Below are 23,824 nucleotides of genomic sequence, written 5' to 3'. Positions count from 1 at the left end.
TAGATATTCCAACAGGTGTGAAATTGAAACTGACCTCTCAACGGTTACACTCCCACCTCTTTAACCACCGGAATAATGATGTTCTGCTTTTAACTGAGTGAAAGTGAAAGCTTCTTTCTTGACCCTCAAAATAGAGGTTAAATTTCCCCTCATATTATTCTTTGGTTGACTGAAAAAAATACTGGTTTTCACATATAGTTTGACATTTCAATGAAACATAAACTAACTGGCTACTAATGAATATTGCAAAAAATCCAATCCCATCTATTTATTCATTCATTCATTATTTATACCTGCAACAAATTACATTTCTGTTAGGGATCAAACACTAGAGCTGATAGTGAGAGGCTTTACTAACAAACTGATTAGTCAAGAGGAAATTAATTAAAGCTTTTTATTCAAAAAATGTGTCACTAAGTTGATGTTGAAGTTGCTAAATTAGGTATTTACAGCATTTGAAACAAAATAACTAATCATTAATAATCTAAATGAAAAATCTCACTTTTGATTCTGGAAATTATGACCACAATCATAACTGGGACAAAAAGGCTTCAGTGAAGCTAAACCAAGTCAGTACTGATCATCTTTTTGAGACAATATTGGACACTGTACAGATTTTCCAATCTCATGAGGAGCCAAAGTGCTCCCTTATAAAAAAGTGAAGAGTGTAGCTTCTGTGTTTGTGTGTCCGTGTGTGTACAGCAGAACCTTCGAGCAGAGTAAGAAAAGTGGATAGATGTTACCTGTACCTCTTGGATCGACTGACAAGCTGTCATGCTCTTGTTGTGCTCAGGATAAGCTTTCATGATCGGCTCAGATAATACCATAACATCTCAGATTACAGAGACGTGATGCTATTAGCAACACAGCCATGATCAGATTTATTTATGGTCTGGCATTGCTACATTTGAGGAATAACATTAAGTGACTGCACATCCAGCTAACATTGCTACAAGTGATTCTAGCAAGAACAAAGAAAAGTCCTCTGAGGAAGTTTGGGGTTGAGTCTAAAGAGGAAAGCAACAATAAATGTCCTCTGTAAAGTCATCAGTAAAATATTTGCTTAAAGTGGATATTGATTATGGAACATTGATTTCCTTGTCCTTGATGCCCTTGTCTGCCAAAATGTAACAACATAAAGGAGGGGTTCTACTTTACTACAACAAATTCCACTTTCCCAATTTCAAGGAGTGTCACCTTCACTTGATTGTAACTAACTTAATCTGTTGTAAAGGACTTCTCCCAAAAGTTGTGGATCAGCTGCATTGACACTTTCACTCTTTCAACAGATTATTCTTTAGTTTGGTTGAGAGTTAGTAGATTATTAAGATTATGTAATGGATATCTACCAGCACAGATGTGTTAAATGATCCTCCTGGCACCACCAGATGGATGTTCAACATGCTGATATGTATCTAATGTCATCCTGTGTGTAATGATGACTCTTTCTGTGTCTGCAGCGCAACATAAAGCGGAATGGGAGTCGCGGCTGTGTGACGAGGAAGACTAGATTTGGATCGCGGGAGCGGGATTGGCTAAAGGGGGACTCCCAGCGGGGCTGTGTGTGTCTGTACGGGGGGACAGTGGACCCTCAGCCACCTGCCTCTGGACCACAGGCTTCCTCCACCCCTCAGACAGACCTGCAGTTGGTGCTCTGCTCCACCAGTACAACTGTGGAGGAGCTGTGTGCTCAGAGGAATGGACAGGGACTCTATGTCCAGCTTCATGGAGACCTTGTCAGGTAAACACATATTTTCCTTTGGTAAATGTATGTTTGAGATCAGTCACTGATTTGCTATTAAATATTCTAAAAAATGTGGTTGGTTGCACAGAGGTGGACTGTAGTTCAGACAATATACTAGAGCTCTTCTTGGACAATGAGCATTACAGATACCCTCACTCATTTCAGAACAGGAGAGCATTGTGGGTTAAACCTGCATCAGTTGCTCTAACTGGGTCCAACACATGCATCTAACATCCAACAGCTGCAGCAGTGCATCAGTGTCGTCATTGGATCTATTCAATATTACACTCCTGCACTCATCAGCATCTGAAAGCTCCAAGCTGAATGTTTAATCATTTACTTACTAAGCCATGGAGACAAATCAAAGAAATAAAAAAATGACTTCATATGTAAAAGATTCTCTGAGTTGCAGTTACGTGATTACACAGCAGGTGAAATGTGATGTAATGCTGGTTCAAGCAGCTGCATAGGTGAAAACATAAGCACATCTTTACCAACAGACATGAAATGTCCAAATAGGCTCAAGGGTGGACCGTCACATTAAACACAAGCTTAGTTAAACACTGTAAGTAAATGTTTAAATCTAATTGATTATCTCATTCACTGGAAAAATTACGCTATATCATGATTATCACTGTCTGATGTATCCATTGGTGTGTCCATTGTTTCCCAGATGTGAAAAGGTAATTGAAAGATTTCACTGCGTTTAAACATTGTACAAGCATTTTAGTCTTTATTAAAGATATTTTGATGTGGTTAAGTTTCATATCAAACCTTTCAGGTAAACACAGCCAGAAACGTTATAAACCCAAACACACTCCCTCAGCACCTCACGTCAAGATACCCTCAGGGAGCATGACGGTACGCCTGCCTCAGCTGAGCTCCATAAGACATATGTTGACAGAAATGGCAAATGACCCCTCGATTATCTGTGAAAGGATAAAAAGCTGGTTCACTGATCCGTGACCATGGAGGAATCTTGGCCGCTCTGTCTTTTGCTTTCTTGGGAAATCCTATGGGAGGAGATTAAAACAGAGAGATAAAATGGGCACCAGTGATAGCTTAAACCACAGTCCCTTATGATGGATGGCAGTGCTGTTTGTATTGTACCTTCTAAATGATAAGGAGTACTGCTGCTCAGAAAAATATCTTGAAACCATTCAACACGTGGGCTTTCGAGACAAATGCCAGTTAGTTTTTATAGCCTAGAAGGATTTTTTTATTGTTATAAACCATCATTAATAGCCAGGGTATCTTGCAGTTTTACTATTTCATATTGAAGTTTACAATTTCCAAAAACATGGCACTGGTTATTCAAGACTTTGATTTTTCATCATGCTTTCTTTATGAAAAATTAAATTCCTGCAATCGATAGCATAATTCAGTAAAGACAAATCAAGGTTGCATTAAATTAAGACATTTAAAAAGTGAACATGTTCATGGAAATAAAAAAACACAAGTAAGGACGCTGTTATTGCTTTTCTTTTCTTTCATTCTTTTAATCATTTTTGAAAACCTTATATAAATCTCCTCTATGTTAAAGGTTTTATCACTTAGATTGATGATGGATTAAAGGACTGTAAAATAAGCATCATTAAAGTACAAAGCTGTTGACAGCAGTGGGACAAGCACTGAGGAAGGATTTGTAGTGAAAGATGATGGAGGCTTTTCTCATGATTTTCCTTTTATAGCTTATAGTAATGTGCTGCATAGGGGGACATGGTCTGGGTTCTTTGCTAAAGATGGGGATGCAGGGATTTACCAGTATCACTATCAACCATTCTTTAAAACATTACAGTTGATTAATCATTAAGGCTCTGCTACTCTGAAAGTTTCTGTTGTCATTCTCAAAAAGGGGTGGTACATAATGCTTGGCACAACCAAGCGGCAACCTCCGGTCTAAAAATATGAGTCCAATGTGCTAAAAACTGCAGTTCATCGAGGATCCGCTTGAGGCTGGCTCCATAAAAAAGCCCATCTGCACAGCAGAAATAAACATGTTTGCAGCCTGGTACAAAAGACGAGTGTAGTCTGGATAGCTCACTTCTCGATCGGCACACACTGTACGGGGGGTGAATTTTTTTCTATTGCGGCAGTTTCGAAGACATTGAGATTACGAGTTCTCCATTGAGAGGCACAGCTGACTTGATTGACAGGCGGGAACACTGTAGCTGTTGGCTAGGATTCTCAAACTCCGACTCTTTACGTCACAGTCGCTCAACAGCAGCAATATGGCTCCCGCCGACGATTGGCCTCAAAACAGCGCTTCAGAAACAGATGGGTGACGTCCATAGACTGTATAAAATATGGACGTAGTATCCGTGACGTCACCCATCTGTTCCTGAGAGCTGTTTGGAAGCCAACCGACAGCGGCAGCCATATTGGAAATGCGGAACTTAACCAGGCAGAGTGTGGGCGGAGTTTGAGCCTCCTAGCCAACAGCTATGTGTTCCCGACCGGGACTCAAGTCAGTCATGTCCTTATTTGTGCAAAAACTCGTAATCTTAATATCTTCTGAACCGTCACGTTAGAAAAAAATTCACCCCCCGTACAGTGTGCCGATAGAGAGATTAGCTTCTTAGAGCCAAGCCGTTTCTGCAGCCAGCCTCAAGTGGATTCTCGATGTATTGCAGTTTATACCACTTCCACATGGACTTCATATTTTCAGACCGGTGGTTACCGCTTGGTGACATCACGGATACTACGTCCATTTTTAAACAGTCTGTGGGGACAACCTGCATGGTACGAAAAACAAAGTGACACCTGTGCAGGGTTTTTCCTGAATATAAAATCAGGGAATGGCCGCCTCCACCTACTCTCCGTTCCGCCCCTGGCCTTTGTCAGACTCTGATGGTGTTTTCATGAAGACCTCTTTTTTCATTTTGAACTGCAATTACGGCATTGCACCAACACAGAGGCAGTGCTGTATCAAAACCAGTCCAGTGCAGTGGAAAAGGCGCTGCCAAAACTGCCAAATAAGAAAAAAATGTTAAGAGAGCTTCAGGAAACTCCCTCTTCAGATGAACATTCTTTATGAAGGACTTCTGATCTTCTGTCAGTCCATTTCTGAGCCAAGTATCAAGCTTACAAACTTACATCACCAAAAAGTGAGCAGAGGAGTCGTCTCTTCTTTCCCAGCAAAATGTTCTTCCTCAGGGATCCCTAAGTGTTCCCAGGATAGATGGCATATGTAATCCCTCCTACATCGTCTGGGCATGCCCGGGGTTTCCTACAAGTTTCCTCCAAAGGGAGGCTCCCAGACATCACAACTGGCTCCTCTCAGAGGAGCAGCTTGATACCACAGGCCTTCAAAATCATTGGGCTCCTCTACGGAAATGTTTAGTGAGTCCTGCCACCCTGCAGAGAAATCTTATCTCATCCTCTTGTATCTACAACCTGCACAGCGAGACAGGAGATACATTTTAATTCAGGAATGCCCCTGTGATTGGATCTGAAGGGTTGGAAGGAACCTCGCACAGAAAACGAACACTGTGCCTGCTTGGAGTAAAACCTACAGGGTAATGCTTCAAACTCATGTGACCCCTATGGATGACTGGGCTAAAAACAAATCAGTTATTTCAGGCCATTATCTTGTTTGATCACTACTGACAATGAGAAAGATGGCAGGTTAATGGACACACACTGAGCCAGGAAAAGGAACCAAGTATCTAAAAACAGATGGGTATGGACGGACTGTATTCATAGCACTGTCTCACCCGTTCTCATCACATGCATACACTGATGGCACAAGCTGCTATGTAAAGCGCCATCAGTTTGAACTAATCCCAATCACACACCACGGACACCAGGTCAGTTTTTGGGGTTCAGTGTCTTGTCCAAGGATTCTTCCGCAATTAGACAGGACTTGCCATCAAATCTGTGACCTTCTGATTGAAAAGCACCCACTCTACCACTGAGCCACTTTAGGCGTTTTCCACCACAGGAATAACTTTACCCCGGAACTAGGGACTTTACCCCTGAACTACATGCGTTTCGACCGGAGGAACCAGGGTCTAAATTTAGTTCAGGGGTAGATGATCTCCCCCCTGAAAAGCCCCTGCTTTGGGGGGTAGTACTTTTCAAAGGTCCTGGGACTTTCGGCTGAAAGTAACAGTGTTTGTGGAGTTTACACAGTTGTTGAAACAAAGAGGGAGTTCCTGGGAATGCATACTAGTTTAGTTTTTTATTAAGATTTCAAAATATTATTTAATATAATTTTTTTTCATCCATACGTCACTGGCCTGATTTGCACAATCTACCCGGGACTTCAGCCTGTGGTCAAACGCAGACAACAATGGGGGCACAGGAACCTTTTAGTTCAGGGTAAAGTAGTTCTGGGGCTGACAGACCCGGGAACTCTTGGTCGAAATGCACCTATGTTTTGAATCATAAGCGTTTCTAGCCCATTTTTTGGGGGTGCTGAAGCACCTTTAAATTGAATCCCAGCACCCCTAAAATTTAAGATTTTTGCATTTTTTTAATGTATATCCTTTTTATTAAGCTAGACAAGTTTCAACCATACAGTTCTGGGTTGAACGTAATATTTAAACAACAGAAATACAGCAGCTCCACTGCGTTTTACATGATGATTGCATTTCAAATGAAAGTCCCAAAAATAACTCTAATGTCAATTTTTGGTATTTTTGGTACTCACTATAGGGGGCTGGTTTACTCCAGAAACATACATACTGTTTATGTTTATTTTGAGGAGCTGCTGTATCAAAATGAGTTGTCTTTCCCCAGAAATTAGGGTTACCATATGTTTCTGTTATGATTACAATCAATTTCTCTTTTGCTATGTATTTAAATAACCTTTATCAGATTGGATGGTTTAGTCACAGACTTTCCCAAAAAGTTTTATACTTTTCTTTCACAAATGTTGGAATGAAATTACATTAAAATGTACAAAACAGTGAAATGTCTCTTGCCTAGCTCAGCACCCCTAAACATCCGATCCTAGAATCGCCCCTGTTTTGAATCCTATTTTTTTTTTACATTTTCTTTGATCACAGACATTGAAGCTGTAACAACTGAAGCTTTTAGGTGGTATGTGGGACTATTGTGATAGTAATGGGGTATTGTGATCTGGATTCTAATTTGGAGCTTCCCTCCATTTTGGAAAAAAAGTATTGTTTTATTGTTAAGGCACCTGCTGATACAGTACAACCATAGCAGCTCATAATGAAGTTTACACAGCAGGGAATTTCCCTTTTCTTATTTTCTTTTGCTAACAGCAATCTCCCCCTCTCAGTGCCTGGCCTCTGTGGAAAAAGTTTGAAACTTGCTAAATGATTTATGATTGCTGAGGCATCACATCCCCCGCTGGCTACTAAAATGTAAATACACCTTAATGAAATTAAAACACATTTATTCTACTGTCTTTTAAGTGTGAATGAAGTCAGTCAGCAGGCTCTCATTCATTTGCAGTCATTTTGTAATTTTCAGATTAGGCCTCAACTCAATTTGATCAGACAGGGAGCATGCTAGGAATTGTGAGCAACAACTGAAGGAGTAAAGAAATGTTAGTCCACCTTTGAATTTGCAAACCCACACAGTCCAGAGAGGTCTAATTAGGTGAGTCATTAAGTGAAAATGCTGTAAGTGGGCACACCATCGTTCTGCAAACCTCACCTGTCTTTGCAGGGTCGGCTGCTGGGTATGTCTACAGCAACTCTAGACACACATTTCCATACTTTACTGTGTAATGCCCCGCCTACCCTCAGGATGGATGAGTCCTCTGGGTGGTATTTGGCACAGATTTGACAGCTTCGTGCTGCATTGCAAGGCTGGAATCTTTGGGAATAAATGAGGCATGTCTGTGCTAAGTGTAAGCAACTGTGTGATTGGTCAACAGGGACTGTCAGTCATCCTCTTCCTGTTGCCTGGAAGCTGACTAAATACTGCATTGAAGAGTTAAAGACAAAGCCCTCAAATCAAATGACATGATCGTTTGAATCATTAAAGCTGAGAGACGAAAGACCACCGTTGGCTTGGGAATGGGGACTGCTATTTGTTTTACTATTGTGCTTGGGGTGTCAGTGATGATTAGAGTACTTTTCTGTCTCATTTGCTGCAAATGTTATTGTTTGATTAGGTTTTTATGCCAGCTTCATGTAAACAGACACTGATAGATTTATTGTTTTGTTAAAGCCAGTCTCACCTTGTAGCTGGAAACACCTCTTCTTTAAAAAACTGCCAACTGGGGCTCCGTTGGCCTAGTGGTCTGAGCATGCGCCCCATGTGCAGAGGCTATAATCCTTGTCGCAGGAGTCCTAGCCTCTTAAGCTATCCTTTCTAATAAAGGCTAAAATGCCTAAAAATATAACTTAAAAAATAAAAACCTGCCAACTAAAACACATTAAAAATATATAAAACCATGACATAGACTCAAAATAATGTGCTCTTAGCGATTCGCTTTTTAGGAGATGGCCATTAGCACAATATTGAAAGGACCGTATAAACCTGCTCTATATCTAAAGTATCATGAAAATACATGATTGATTGATGTACAGACTCAAATCATGAAAGGTGTTCATGCAGTACCAACATTTGGGTTTTGCAAAAGTGCATTGTTTCCAATTTTTGATTTGGGGAGTTTGTGGCTCTTGTAACCACTCAAAGATCTGTAAATTGTTCAAGGGCAACATTCTTTTTTTAGGTTCAAGGTTCAAAGTTCAAGGTTCAAGGTTCAAGGTTCAAGGTTCAAGGTTCAAGGTTACTTTATTCGTACCCATAGGTAGATTTTGTGTGCAGTGAGTCAGCCTCCTTTTAACATCAAAACAACAAACAGCACAAGACAATACATGACAAACACAAGTGAAAAAGTGCTTAGTGCTTAAGAGGTAACCCTGAATAAAAACAATAAAAACAGGCAATGAGCAATCAATAAGAACAAAATCAATAAAAACAAGATAGACATAAAAATCAACCATTGGTCAATAAAAACAAGATAGAAACAAGATAAAAGAAAGAAAGTGCCACCAGTAAAAAACAAGATAAAAAGGTCCATAAATACTAATAAATAGTGGAGAACTTGTTTATAGGGAATCATGCTAGTGGGGGGCATTTTCGCCTTTATTGGATTACATAGCTGAAGAGAGACAGGAAATGTGGGGAGTAGAGAGTTGTGGAAGAAAGCAAATGATCAAGGCCTGGGACTCAATCCTGCAACCTGCAAAAGTTTTGGATTGAAAGTGAGAAAATTAGACAACTCTATTTTGGCAAAGAGAAGCACAAGGATTGAGATGACTGCTGAGGAAGCCTGACAGTTGTTCCAGGAATTGGTCAGTGCAGACCGGCGATCTATCTGAATAAGAAGCAGATGAAAGTGACTAGCCGAGGAAAGTTTCATATAATCATTTTCATAAATATATCCTTAAACAATAAACAAATGATCCTCTATATTGGGTATTTGTCATAATATGATACAATTTGGAATCTGGCAGTCAAAATGATCTCTCATGGCCTTTTTAGTAGAAATGGAATTCTGGCCCTTCTAGTGTTCAGGACATCATTCTTAAACAAACAAAATAAAGCAAGCACCCTTACTTTCCGCCACAGTGACTTTGGTTCAATTCTTGGCAGTGGTTCTTTTATCTTGGGCAGGTGACCTATTGAACATAGTGCATAGTTCATTGTCTTTCTGGATGGAAAGTCAAAGAGGGATGATGATTGTTTGTCTGGTTTTAGTCTGGTTTTACAGATTCTTTAAACTGTCTTTTTAAAATGATTTCATTCATGGAGCATCAGTTTAGCTAACACCGGGACATCATGTCATTGAAGTTACTAAAATATGTTGTTGTGTGAATTTATATTTGATGTGCTGTATTTTGCAAAGCTTTGGACTCTGCTCCCCTTAAAGAACACTAGCTGTAGGAGTTGGCGTTGACAGCTCTGCAGTTCCATTTACATACTGTTACATGCTGCTTTCAACGGGAATAAAGAAACTGTCAAACTGTCGCCGCTGCCTCAGTGTGCATGCCTGACTTAAACCAGGTAAAATAAAGTGCTTATAACCCTTTGAGACTGACGTTGTTACACCATTTCTCTCTTTCTTTTTGTCCTGCAGGAGGCTCGACCCGGCTGAGCGTCCTCTCCAGATGATATACGACTACCTGGCAGCTTTGGGATACGCGGACCCCATGCGTGTGCAACAGGAAGCCGCCAACTCAGACCTCAGCTGTTTGATCCGATTCTACAGTGGTGAGTAGCAACCCACAGGGGCCCATCATCTCCAATCTTTACTTTCTGCTGCTGCTCAGTGGGATCTGGCAGGAGCCTGGTGTCTTCCTTTGAAAACAGACCTGAGGGCCTGAAGCCAGGCTGAAGCAGGTTAAACGTTAAAAAAACGTTTTTATCTAACCCTCTTTTGATCTTTTGTGGGCTTGTGTGCGCCTTCAGCAAAGACTTCTATCTGGACAAAATAAAAGCAGTTGTTTAAGAGCTCCTCAGAATGATGTCCCTCTGAAGATGTCTCTTGTATTTGATATAGCCAGGGGAACAACACACACCAATCATGGCCTTATGATAAGTGACTTCCCATCCATCATCCTGTGATGTCTCTCCATCCCCATGTGGGCTGCCTCTTACCTGCTGCTGTCATAACTCTTTCATGAGACCAGGACTAGAATGACTTAGTGGCCCTGTGTTACTGTGATGTATTATTGCTGAGGCAGAATAGACGTGACTCTTTAGAAACCAGGAGCAAGTTTCGATTTGAGTGCATCTTCATAAACATGAGACATCTCTATCTCTCCTCCACTGAGCCCGGGTCTTGGTGTAATGACACTCTTACAGTAGCCGCAGTTAAAGAGTTTGCCATTAAGGGTAAACGCTGAACGATGTCGTATAATATGTTTCTACTTAATATGGCAACTGATGTTCCTGCTGAGTCAGTGGAACGCCTTGTGTTTGGGGCTTGGAGCTGTTTTCATGCTGTGGTGCCAGAGACAGGGGAAGACTGAGCAAACCACATTCGTCTAAAGGGCTCACATGTATTTCCTCCCACAGTAAGTACACAAATCTCCCTAAATTGAAATGCGGTGATGCCACGCTGAATGAAAACTTGAAATAAACAGAAATCTCAGCAGACTTAGAGTGAAATTCTCTGGCTGAGTCGGCACTCAGGAGCTGACTTTAACAAATCTTAACCAAAGTGATGTTTTAGCAATAGATTCAATCACTTTTGAAACAATAAGATTATTTACCAGAACAACACTTTGGTTAAAGGCAGCAGTGTTATGTTCTTTGGGCTTGGATGAGCCCTTTAACAACACTCCTTTTATCACAGCCTTCTATTTATGTTTGTTTGGTAATACAACTTATGGTGTGTTTAATTGTCCCAGCTTTGGACCATGGTGTCCTCAGTCTTATTCCTAGTCCTTTTGTGTCCAGTGGAAGCTTAACTGTTGCTTCCCCTTTGCCAGCATGAGAACTGGTCCGATGTCGGATATTATCAGTAGTCAGGCCACATTGGTCAGAGTCTAGCCAGGCCCCTCAGAGACTTCCTGCCTCCTTTTGTCCACTCATGGGAAAAGAGGGACCAGGCATGACTGGTACTTGGGCACATGACACACTGCCAAGGCTGAGAAAACAACTTGATTTGTCCCTCAAGCTGGGAAGGTAGTAAGATGTAAGTGTTTTTGGAGTGGAACTATTTGTAGTGGTGAATTATTTCAGTGTGTTCTTCCATCCCCTCTATGCTGGTGTTTAGCAGCTCTCCGGTCACACTGCTTCACTAGAAGACCTCAATTTTTTGGCAGCACAAAGCAACCCTGGTTTCTATTGCCTCCCACAGCGGTGTTGAAGGTGGGCTGTGATGTGTTGTTGAAGCACACAACAGCAGCCGTGTTCTGAAATCCTTCTCCCAGGTGCTAGCTTGTCTAACAGCTGCTGTCAGAGGTAATGATCTGACTAAGCAGGTGAGGAGAGCTGTGGTCCATCAGTAAAGACTGCTGCTGCTACAGAACCATCTGATGTGGTGCTCTGTATGTGTCAACTCTTCCTCTCTTGGTAGGCTTTGTGAACATCAACTTTGACCAACCTGAAAGCATTCACAGTTTAAATCTGAGTCTTTGCTGGTGGATTAAAGCTCAGCTAACCTTGCTGATAGTTTTGGGTTTATGTGCCTGGGTATTGAGATAACAGTCACAACCACGATACAATGCATGTGGTGTTTTGTTCATACAAGGACAATTAAAACACAGAAGCCTCTCCTCAGAAAGAAATCTGTAGGTTACACTGAAAACATGAATCTCATAGCTTACAGTTTATTTGGAAATACCTTTTCCAGAGAAACACTCCCTCTGACAATCACTGAAAGCGGGAAATGCAAGTAGAAATTGTTTAATCATGTTAAGCCATTAGTCTACTGTATATGCAAGTAGAGCGGAAACTTGAATGCCATGTGTGGGAGTACATATGTGATCATTGCATTTCTCCTGTTTTCATGCATTATCTTCTTTATAATCATCGATGTGCTTCAAAGTGTGACAGTCAGGTAATTTATTATATTCCACCATCCCTTTATTTGTTCAGCAAAGCCATCTCTAACCTTCTCAATCCCCCTGCTTCCCACACATGCACCCTCCTGCTGTGGCGCACAAATGAGAAGAAAACAAACACGGACAAGGGAGTAAACATTTCTAAATGCTGACTTAATAAAAATCGCCTCTAATGAAAACAACTGCAGAGACCTGAGGGGCCCGTGGTCCTCTGTGTCGGCCCACACAGCTGCAGCACACTCAAGGCCTGCTGTAAGCTCACTCGCTAGTCCACCGGGTCCTGATCCACCTCTGCCTGGGTGATCTTTCTCTGTACTGTGCACAGCTCAACCCAGACTCATCATCAGCGTCAGAGCAGAGAGAATTAATCATTCGTGAGGAGTGTGAACTCACCTAATAAGTTATTGATTTGGCTGTGGCTGTTTTACTAAGGGAAATTAAACTTAATTGCAGACTGCAGATGTCTCAACTTGAGAGGACGTGGACAGTGAAACAGTAAAAGTCTAAGGCCTGATGGTTTGATAATGAAACCTGAAGATAGTGATCACAGGTTTTAACACAGTGAAAGGTTGCTCCTTCATTTTGCAGTATAAAGAGAGGAGGAAATGTTTACAGTGGTGCAGTTCGGCTGAGATTTAGGGAGAAGATGAAACTGTATTCAGATCCAGGATCCCACAAGATTGCCTAGAGCGACAGAGCTCTGCAAAGAGCAGGCTCTCCGTGGTTTCCTGTCTTCTCTGCCCTGTAATATGCTATAACTGTGATGCAGCTCTGATTCCTCTGTAGACTCTCTCACATCATATGCACATGGCAGGTTTTCCAGTCAGATGGCTTACCTATCCACTGTTTTAACACTCTGTTTCAAAGCTGTATTCATCCCTGCATCAGCTGTGTTCAGCACAGTGCAGCGTTACTACAGTAGTCAATAGCAGAATGGTATTTATAGCACAAAGTTGAAGGAACAGTTTTTGTTTTAATAGAGGTAAACAAGGACCACCAACAGGAGGCATCTGGGAGGTGGGTTGAATTTGAATTTGCTGCCAAAAAGAGCCTGCTGTTCTGAGTCAAATCAGACTGTGTTTCCGCCTCCACTGACCCCCTACTGCATGCTAACACAATCTATGCAATCTTGAGCAAGACAGAAAGGCTCTGGGATACAGGGAGTATTGTGTTCAACTGAGTGCTCAACTGTTGCATTCAAATCATCTTGTATGTGATTAAAAACAGATTCAGAAAAGTACAAACACTCAGAACAAGACTGGGGGCTACATACTAAAGCTGTTGGGAAAAAAGAGATGAAAGCTGGAACAAAGAATGCATCTGCAATTTCTTTCTCTCAATTAGTAATCAATTTAACACCAGCAGTGAATGATGTTTTGTTTTATTCCAAAGTATACTTGAACGCTATTTTTGTTAGCTACTCACATTTGTGGGATTAAAAAACATCATTCTACTGCAGTTGTTGACTAAAGACTTCAAGTTAATTCATCTTTACACTAGGGATGCACTGATCCTACTTTTTAGGTCCCAATACTGATATTGATACCTGGGCTGTGGTACCTGCCAATACCGATACTAGCCGATCCGATCTGATCCTGGTATCGATTTAACAATCTCTATTCCTTAATGTGAGGATAGAATCATGTTTTGGCAACTTCAGGCTTTTCTGACTTGATGGTGAACTGTACCTGGGTTCCAAGTGCTAAACCAGAGGCTGGAATCCCTTAATTTCAAGGATCTGGAACAATTAAATCCAATAACCTGTCCGTTTTTTCACACTTTGAATCCATTAATAGAAGGTTTCTTCCTTCTTTGCAGTAAGCTACAGCTGACGTAAACTTCTTCCTTTGGGCTCCCATTATATTCTTCAGCGCGACCGACATCTGTGGAAACATTACCGCTGCACATGTTGCAAGTTTCCGGTGGAGTTGTTAACAAAAGAAGCGTGACATGCACCTAAACTGCAGAGCCTCTGTAGTTATCCCCCATCATGCTCCACCGGGCAAAAATGCACAGACTGGCCGGCGCTGATGACGTAGGAGATGCTCATGGTTATTGTAAACACAGAAAAGCATAGTACTGAGGTGAATAGATCTGCCATATGGATCACTATATATCAGCCCTTTGTCACTGATATCCGACCTAGCTTTTTGAGTCCGATCTAGCCGATGTCGGTGCATCCCTACTTTACACATCTCAACTCTTTAGGTCCCTCTTCCCTCTTTCCATGCATTTCTTGTCCATTTTTAATTGTTCAGCGATAACAGACCAGAGTTTGACCCCTTGTTGCTTCATTGCTTATAAGTGAGATGTCACTGAGTTTGCAGGTGACTGAGGTGTAGCCACACTTTAGATAGATAAGACATCCTACTATCTCTGATCCGACACTTGTCACACACTGTCCCTGTGGTTTGGCAGCTTCTCCAAGGAAACCATTTGACATGTTGATGATTAGTTTAGAGAAAAGCAGCGTGGTGTCACTGCGGCCTTCTCCTCCAGGCTCCCGTCGCTCGGACAAAAACATCCTGTTACAGAAAACAGTGTTTTACAACATCTATGATCGTGTCATCTGAAACCTCTGGAACCACAGGGGAGGGTAAACACTATTTGTCATCAGTGGGGTTGGATTGATTTGGCTGGCTTTCTGCTGAAATGTTGATGGAGACGGTTGCTGGAGACAGTGTGCAGGTTTTACCCTCTCAGATTGGACTTAGATTTTGTGAACAACCTGTTTCCTTAGCAACTAATGGCCCCAACGGACCTTGAGGGATATCGTGTGTTTGTTTTGGGAGTTGGCTCTTTATGGCGTGGACTTATTTGATATTGCGTAAATAGGCCAATGATTTTCAGATGAGTGGTTGTATTGATATGGAAGTGTTAAAAGCAGCATGGTGTGTGTATGTGGATGTCTCTGTACTGACACAGTGAATGTTTCCTATCTGTAGCCTACTACGAGACAAGCCCCATCCTATGAAAGAATGGTTAGAGTGTCCTCTTAATGCCTTTAGTTGGTATAAACTCCCTTTATACGACACTGGGTGAGTGATTAAAGATTGTTTTGAATCTAGATATAATTGTGGTGTCTAGTAAAAGTGCGTCTCTTCCTATCAAGCGGCCATTTATGGGTTTATTATTGAAGCTTTATTGAAGACTCAAGTTGGAGTCTTCATAAGTTGGAGGTTGCAGTTTTCAGCCAGTCATTGTATCAATTCACTCAGCTCCGTACTTATCTTCATCCGAACCATTAGTTCTCATTTGTGTGTATACTTGTTATGGGAGGCTGTGGTTCAGTGGGTAGAGTCGGGTCGTTTATAGGTTGGTGCTTCGATCCAGCTCCTGCAGTCACATGCCGAAGTGTCCTTGGACAAGACACAGAACCCCAAATTGCTGTTTCTGTTGTTCAGCTGTGGTGAATGTGTATGAATCAGATTGGCTAATACTGATGGTCCCTTACAACAGCTTCTACCATCAGTGAGTGAATGAATGCACGAGTAGTGTAAAAGCACTTTGAGGTCAAAAAGACTGGCTCTATAAGTACAAGTCCATTTACCATTTGTTATCTGCTGTTGATTCATCTTAGTTTTGTCACGATTTGGAGAAATCAAGGAGGAGGACCCCAAGATGCAGATTCAAAATAAACTGATTTAATAAACAAAAAACTTACTGTGAACAAAAAACACTAGAACACAGAAACACAAGGAACATGCAGGGTGGGATAGACAATGATCTGACACAGAAAGGAATGAACACACACTGGCTGTTTTTCAAAACCGCCTATTATACTAGCAGTATGTACTGATTTGGACAAAATTCAGTATGTAGTAAGTAGTATGTGAACAAGAGCAAATCTGCAGTAGTGTCAAAACTCTCCGGATGTCTACTGATTCGGGAATAATTTCACAGCATGCATCGGACCATCTGCCTCGCATATTGTTTCCCACAATGTACAGCGCTCGTTCCGCTTTTTCTTTCCTCTTCTTCTTTTTTTTGAGGGGAGCACTCAGTTATTATGTGCTGTGAAAATTATTAAACTACATACAAACCACTTCCTAACTTTTTAAATCATAAATTGATGCTAAAGAAGCAGTTTTGCGATCAGCTTGGCGGTTGTTTTACTTCCATTTTCTGAAACCGAAATTCAGTGACGACACAGATCGAACAGAACTGTCATACTACATACTAAATTCAAATGCAGTATGTAGAAGGCAATACCTACTGGCTACTACATTATTAAGTAGTATGTAGCAGGCCATTTCGTAAACAGCCACTGATCTGGCACAGAAGGGAGTAAACACAGAGGCTGTTTCCAAAACGGCCTGCTACATACTACTTACTAATGTAGTATTCAGTAGGTATTGCCTACCACATACTGCGTTTGATTAGTATGTAGTATGACGGTTCTGTCTGATCTGTCATGCAGCATGCTGAGCCAGACTTTGCTGGATTTCCGGTTTCGGAAAGCGGAAGTAAACAACGGCGAAGCCGATAAATGAAATGCTTATTTAGCATCCATTTATGATTTAAAAAGTTAGGAAGTGGTTTATATGTAATTTGATAACTTTCACAGCACCCAAAAACGGATTTCCTCCGTCAAAAAATTAGGAAAAAGAAAAAGCAGAGACGAGCGCTGTGCATTATGGGGAAACAGTACGCGAGGCAGACTGGTCCGATGCATACTGAGATATTTTCCTGAATCAGTAGACATCCGGGAGTTTTGGCATACTGCAGGATTTTGCTCTTGTTCACATACTACTTACTACATACTGAATTTTGGACATATCAGTACGTACTGCTAGTATAGTAGGTGATTTTGGAAACAGCCAGAGACTATATACACACTGGGTAATGACTAACAGGACACAGGTGAGACCAACAAGGCCAGGTGAGGACAATCATCAAGGAGGGAAAAAACACAAGACAAACATCAAACAACCAACACAGAATACAAAACAGGGGTGAAACACAAAGGCTGTCTCCGAAACGGCCTGCTACATACTACTTACTAATTAGTAGGCAGTAGGTATTGCCTACTACATACTGCGTTTGAATTAGTATGTAGTATGACTGTTCTGTCCGATCTGTCATGCAGCAGCTGAGCCAGACTTCGCTGGATTTCCGGTTTCGGAAAGCGGAAGTAAACAACTGCGAAGCCGATAAATAAAATGCTTATTTAGCATCCATTTATGATTTAAAAAGTTAGGAAGTGGTTTATATGTAATTTGATAACTTTCACAGCACCCAAAAACGGATTTCCTCCCGTCAAAAAAATGATGTAAAAGAAAAAGCAGAACGAGCGCTGTGCACATTGTGGAAACAGTACGCGAGGCAGACTGGTCCGATGCACACTGAGAAATTTTCCCGAATCAGTAGACATCCGGGGAGTTTTGGCATACTGCAAGATTTGCTATTGTTCACACACTACGTACTACATACTGATTTGGACATATCAGTACGTACTGCTAGTATAGGAGGCGATTTCGGAAACAGCCTGGGTAATGACTAACATGACACAGGTGAGACCAACAAGGCACAGGTGAGGACAATCATCAAGGAGGGAAAAAACACAAGACAACATCAAACAACCAACACAGAATACAAAACAGGGGTGAAACACAAAGACAATCCACAGAACAAAACCAGAAATCAGACAGAACACAAAAAAGAAAACACTAAACAAAAGCAACTCATGACAGTTTTACAACTTACTGTAGATATGATGTTACAGTATGTTAATGAATTCCTTCAAACAAACTACTTCAAGCCTAGTTTAGTGTTGTTAAAATCCTCTTCTTATGCAATGCAGATGTTTTACAATTAGGGACAGGAATCACCAAGTGTCCTCACAATATGATACCATCATTTGATGCAATGTGTTTTTTAGCATTGGCTGTACTGTGCCCTACCGTTTCAGCTCTCAGTCCTGGCCTTGAACTTGTTGATGTTGCTGATAGTAAACTAGTTTACAAGTACTCCAATAAAGTATTTGACATACAGCTTGTCATGTGATGTCTTTTCTCACTCTGATAAGAGATCTGTGCTTGGATTCCTTGCATGGATCTGAGAATGATTGCATCTATGATAGTAATCCAGTCATTTTAAAGTGGAACCGTGTTTTTTTATACTGTTTGATAGTAGTACAACCTGAGTTTCAATAATCAGTAATAGACTGGTCATTGTTTGTGTTTTAGGGAATAAAAGAGGCCACATTTATTCAAGATTTAACTGAAAATGTTCGGCACAGTATGCAAGAAGGAACAATAGAGACTTAAGATGCACGATCTCTCTTGAAATGAGACCCCGGTGCTCAATGAGATCATCTGTGTAAATAAAGGTTTAAAAAATACAACATGAATGCATAATGAGAAGGCATTCATTACCACCTTTGATGACTAGACAGTTTCGATATTCTGTGCTTGAGGCAGACTTTGGTTCATAACCCTAAAGCCTGAAGTTCGATTTCCGTCCCTGTGTCCAGGTGTTTTCTCCTGTCACTAGTTCCAATACGAGCCGATTACTGACCCTGTAAGAGATTGTGTCTCTAATTGTCTTTTCACATGAGGGGACGCCTAAGGACCAGTCACCACTATTGATCTGCCTGCCCAGCCAATTTGTCGTCAGACGCACTGGAATGGTTCATTATCTGTTTTCCTGCCAAAGAAAACAACATGAGCAAACTTTCATTTGTTGGATGCCCTTGTAAAGTGAAAGTGAAGGTGTAGAGAAAGAGCAAGGCAGACAGTATGAGGGAGCAGATTGTCAGTGAGAGCCTCTGAGTGGGAGGAAGCATAAGTTGGTTTGAGAAAAATGTAACAACAAAGGACAAGAGGATGAGGCAGTGTCTCCTCTATGCTTATTTGACCTACCATTAACCTGAGTGTACTTTTGAAGCCTGGCAGAGATGCTTCTGTCTGATGTGTCCTTCAGTTCTGGCCAGCTAAGGCTGCCTGCCGTGCAAGTTGGCATAATTTAATTGAAAAGAGTGAAGTTTGATGTGACAAAGCCCTGACTCATTCATCAATATGACTAATGCTCGGCTATGCTAGAGAAAGCAGAGAGAAGGAGGTAGATGCATATTCATACAACATTAACAGGACAGACTCACAATTTACCTGCTGTTCACATCAGCTTCAATGTGTGGACACTAGGCATGTTGATTAACAGATCCATGTCTGGTCTGTGAAGCAACAGAGGATAATTTGTGATCTAAAGAGGAAAACCAGCTTGTATCCTTGAAAAGCACCATTTAGAATTATTAACTCAGCACTGTACTAGAATGATACCCAAACCCAACCTCATCTACATCTTTAAAACCAACCTGAGTAACTTCCGTTCTAATCCTATGTTTCTGCTCTCCCTCCATTCCTAATCTGATCTGTGATCTACGAGAACAGTATGTGATCTCATGAAGAAAAAGAGTGAATCATTTGCTCCAAGAATATGACTGACTTCTTTTGGGACTAAAACTGTCACCTGGACACTCTCCACCCCCATGTCTTAAAGATCTAAACCAAATGCCAAATTAAATTTGAATCGAGGCAACAGACCCGTCTGCCACTTGGCTAACACAGTACATTGAATATACAGTACTCTGTTTCTCTGTCCTTGGGTTACATTTTGTATTTACACCAAGAGGGACAGAAATAAAATCCTGAATCTGGACGGATCATCTTGGTGAAGGATCCATCAGTATAAGCGACTACGAAGAGCCAAAGCCGCTGAGAGGCTGAGGTTGGGCCTAGTTAGTGTCGCACACGCTAAAAGCAAAAATCACTAATGCACAAAAAAGTAGTTTAACCTTTTATTAACGAAAAAGGATAATCAACTTATGATAAAGTGCACAAACAAAAATAGCGAAGTAGCAATAAATAAGCGATCATAAGCGTAAACTAAGCGGTCAACACAAAGTACGGAGACCCAGCTTACCCCCTCTCTCTACCTGCAAACAAAAGAAAACAGGCGGCCTAAATTAACTCAATATCCCCGCCCCTAACACATGGCCCATAAATACCCTAATTAACTAACCCCACAATAAACCATATCGTAAAAAAACAACAAAAATAACACCACAAAGAGTATACAAACAATATCCGACCCTAAACCTCAAAATAACATAATATAAATACTTGAATCCCTCATGGCTCCAACAATCAGTCTTTGGAGGAAATGTTGGTGGTGGAATCTGATTAGATATTTTCAACCCCTGAATAAAATGTGTACAACAGCTGGGGTCTATCTGTGTGGAAAACAGCTGGTAAACTGACCTTTTTCACATATTTTGGAGCTGCACAGAAATTGATCTGTACTGGCAGGAGGTAACATCTGCTGTACAAAACATTATTGGTGTCTGGATTGACTTTTCTTTTTCAATGATATATATTGGCAACAGTGTAGCTCCCTTTTTAGTGCAGAGTAAATACAAATTAAAGATAATTTAGTTGTCAGCTTTTAAGGTAAACACAAAGCTGGTTACAGTCTAAACCTCCGACAGTGACTGACTGGATATTGTGAATTGTGAATAATATTTGGAGAGTGGGGCACCACTGGACTAGCAGTCTAAGAGTGTGCCCTATAGACAGAGGCTATAGTCCTCGTGGTAGCAATCGCAGGTTCGACTCCTGGCCGCTACCATGTGCTGCATGTCTTCCCCTACTCTTTGCTCCCTGCATTTCCTGTCTCTCTTCAGCTGTCCCATCCATTAAAGGCGAAAATTGCCCCAAAAATATAACTTAAAAGGTATGGAGAGAATCACTTTGCCGCTAAATCTGAGGGAAGAAAAGGTGATTACTGAGCCTCTCCAAAATGAACTGATATGTCATCATGATATGTTTCCATTAGTACATTCGGAAGTATGTTATCCATGTGTTTTGTGCTTGTTCACAAAAGTCAAGGGAAAAAAAGTCTTTGAGCTCCATATGAAAACTATAAAACGTTCCTAACACAGTGTGATGTTTGGTGTCAGAGGTGAGAGTTATCTCAACAGCATAACTCTACAACAGCTTTAGATCATTTGTCATTACAGTAGAGTCAAACTGAGAATTGTTCTTTGATAACATCAAACCTGTTATCAGCAATGACATCAGCCGAAATATACAGAATATGAGATAATAGGGCAGTGTCCTCCTAAGTGCTGATGTGAGATCAGTTCCTGGTATTAATAAGCTAAGGTGACTAATATGAGGTGATATCATACTGACCAGTCTGTATGACTTCATTTTCTGGATGCCTCCGTCCCCAATGTCAGTGCATGACATCTGCTGTTAATTATGTGAAATTGTGTATAACAGGAGGAGTGGGGGTCCTTGTGCATCAGATTGTTATCTGTGGATCTAACCTCTGTGTGTGGGCTTTCCTTCCAGAGCGTCCAGTAAATGCGGACCAGCAGGAGAGGACCCTTCTAAAAGGCGTGTTCAGCGTCAGGAAGGGCAAGTCACAGCTGCACAGTGGGCGGAGCGGCAGGTCATCCTCTGTGGCACCTGTCTAATCGTGGCCTCTGTCAAAGACAGCCTGACTGGGAAGATGCACATCTTGCCCCTGGTGGGAGGAAAGGTAAGAGTTCAGTGTTTGTCAGTCACGCAACCTTTCACTTTTCACACTGCAACAACACAGCTTGGTTGGACAGCTGAAGGGGTTGATTGTAGTGCTATCAGTTATTTTTGAGATACACCACTGTTTGTTCAGACTGAAAAATATAAAGCAATACTTTTCAACTGTGTGGTCACAAATTATGCAGGCTGTCTTCCAGCCAAGAGAATACAGCAGCTGTCACAAAAGGTAGTTCAGGGAATAAGTGCAGAGGATTGCAAGCAGACGTGCAATTTATTCTAAATTAGATGACTTACAGGAGAGTACGTGTTAAAAGGCATCAGACAAACTGGTAACAAAAAAATATGCTGTAAGGTCGGCAGGCAGCTCCAGCATTCAAGGACAAAAAAACAGTCAAAAACTGACATCAGACCAGCAGGGGTGTTAGGATGACTTGGACTCTAAACATGGGACAGAGTCTTGTTTATATGGAATGAGAGTGATTACTAGAGAGAGGACAGATGAGGAGGGAGGCAGAGAAAGTCAGGGCACTGATGGGCTGATTAGCACAGGAACAGGTGTGAGGATAGAGAAAGTAGAGAAAATAGGGGAGCATCTGGTGGAGAGAAGGAGATTGGCAAGTGAGCTTCGGAGTTGGAATTGGACCGGTGAGGAAGAACAGGGACAGACTGTGACAGCAGCTGATTCAACTGTATTGCACATACCACAAAAACCAACAACATATATTTTAAACCTTTATACCCCAAGCCTTTTTCTGGAAAATAACTGTCCCTCTGTGCTCATACCAAACCCTAAAATTCATAGTCAGTTTTTTGTACGGCACATATTACCATGTACATACTCCTCTGCATCTTCAAATTTGGTACAAACTGTCAAGTGGCCTCTGAACTTTTACAGTAAAAAGTCATATTTGAGGCTAACTACAGAAACATGCTGCTATAGAACAATGTAGAATAGGGAAAGTAGTAGAATAGAGTGTCAACAGCATAGAGACGGATAATACAGTCAGTTTTTGAATTGAAAGGAGGGGCAATTATTGGTAAATCAAGCACAGTAAGGTGAGTGTAGGAAAAGTAAAAACATAGCTACAAGGAATATCAGCAAAATCAACGATAAAAGAAAAATTATTTAGGAGTCAGCTGTGCAACCAGGTAAGCTAAAAACAACAGCATCCTGAAGATCTGCTTCAAAGTCTTTCATTTATTTTATTTTTTTTTAACTTTATTTTTCAAACATTTTTAGGATACAAGATACACAACAGCTCTGTTGCACTGTATTTTTACCGGTCATGGAAAGGAAAGAGTAAAGACCCAAAGTAGAATAATAAGAAAAATAGAAATAAATTAAAATGAATTTAAAATAATAACAGTAACAATAATAACAATAACAACCACAACAATAATAATAGTAATAATCCTACTAATAATAAAAGTTATTATAATATTATAAAAACAATAATGGTAATGAATCAGAAGGAAGTAGCTACAGTTGCATGTTCTATCTATACAGGTCACAGAGCAACAAAAACAACAGTATTAACAGTAACGGTTTGGGGGTTTCCTTTTAGTTTTAACAACATTTAATGACACCAGTTCCTTTAGTTTCAAGTCATTCTGCAATAAATTCCATGCTGTGGGTGCAGAATGTCCAAAAGCCCTTTTCCAATTTTCTGTTCAAGCTTTTGGGACATAGAGCATAAAAGAATCCTAGGTGTGCAATAATACTGTACAGCACTTTTCTGTGCGATGAAAACACACAGATAGTGTGGAAGCAGGCCAAGAATTGCTGATTTGAATGAAGGTGTATAAATGTATCAGCCTGCAGTTCGCCAGTGGTGACCATCCATCACTCATCTTATCTGTGTGTTCTGTCTGTGTTTAGGTGGAGGAGGTGAAGCGGAGGCAGCACTGTCTAATGTTCAGCTCAGCCGGATCCCAAGCGCAGACATACTTTGTCAACTTTGACACGCTGGTGGACTACCAGAGATGGCATCGGCAGGCATCAAAAGTAAGCAAGAATGAGTTTTATAGTGTGT

The 23,824-nt window shown here is 41.1% G+C and overlaps 1 protein-coding gene across 1 annotated transcript in view; it reads left to right on the top strand.

The window, feature by feature from the left end:
* The window catches only part of phlpp2 (PH domain and leucine rich repeat protein phosphatase 2), a 46,619-nt gene that overhangs the window by 1,684 nt on the left and 21,111 nt on the right, over positions 1–23,824 (top strand). Inside the window, 5 exon segments of the mRNA XM_034679511.1 lie at positions 1,461–1,741; positions 9,813–9,946; positions 21,603–21,683; positions 21,686–21,792; positions 23,671–23,796. Coding sequence (XP_034535402.1) covers positions 1,461–1,741; positions 9,813–9,946; positions 21,603–21,683; positions 21,686–21,792; positions 23,671–23,796 — 729 coding nt within the window.

This window comes from Notolabrus celidotus, chromosome 3, assembly GCF_009762535.1.
Source record: "Notolabrus celidotus isolate fNotCel1 chromosome 3, fNotCel1.pri, whole genome shotgun sequence".
Classification (NCBI taxonomy): Eukaryota; Metazoa; Chordata; class Actinopteri; order Labriformes; family Labridae; genus Notolabrus; species Notolabrus celidotus.
This window is presented reverse-complemented; position numbering and strand designations above follow the sequence as displayed.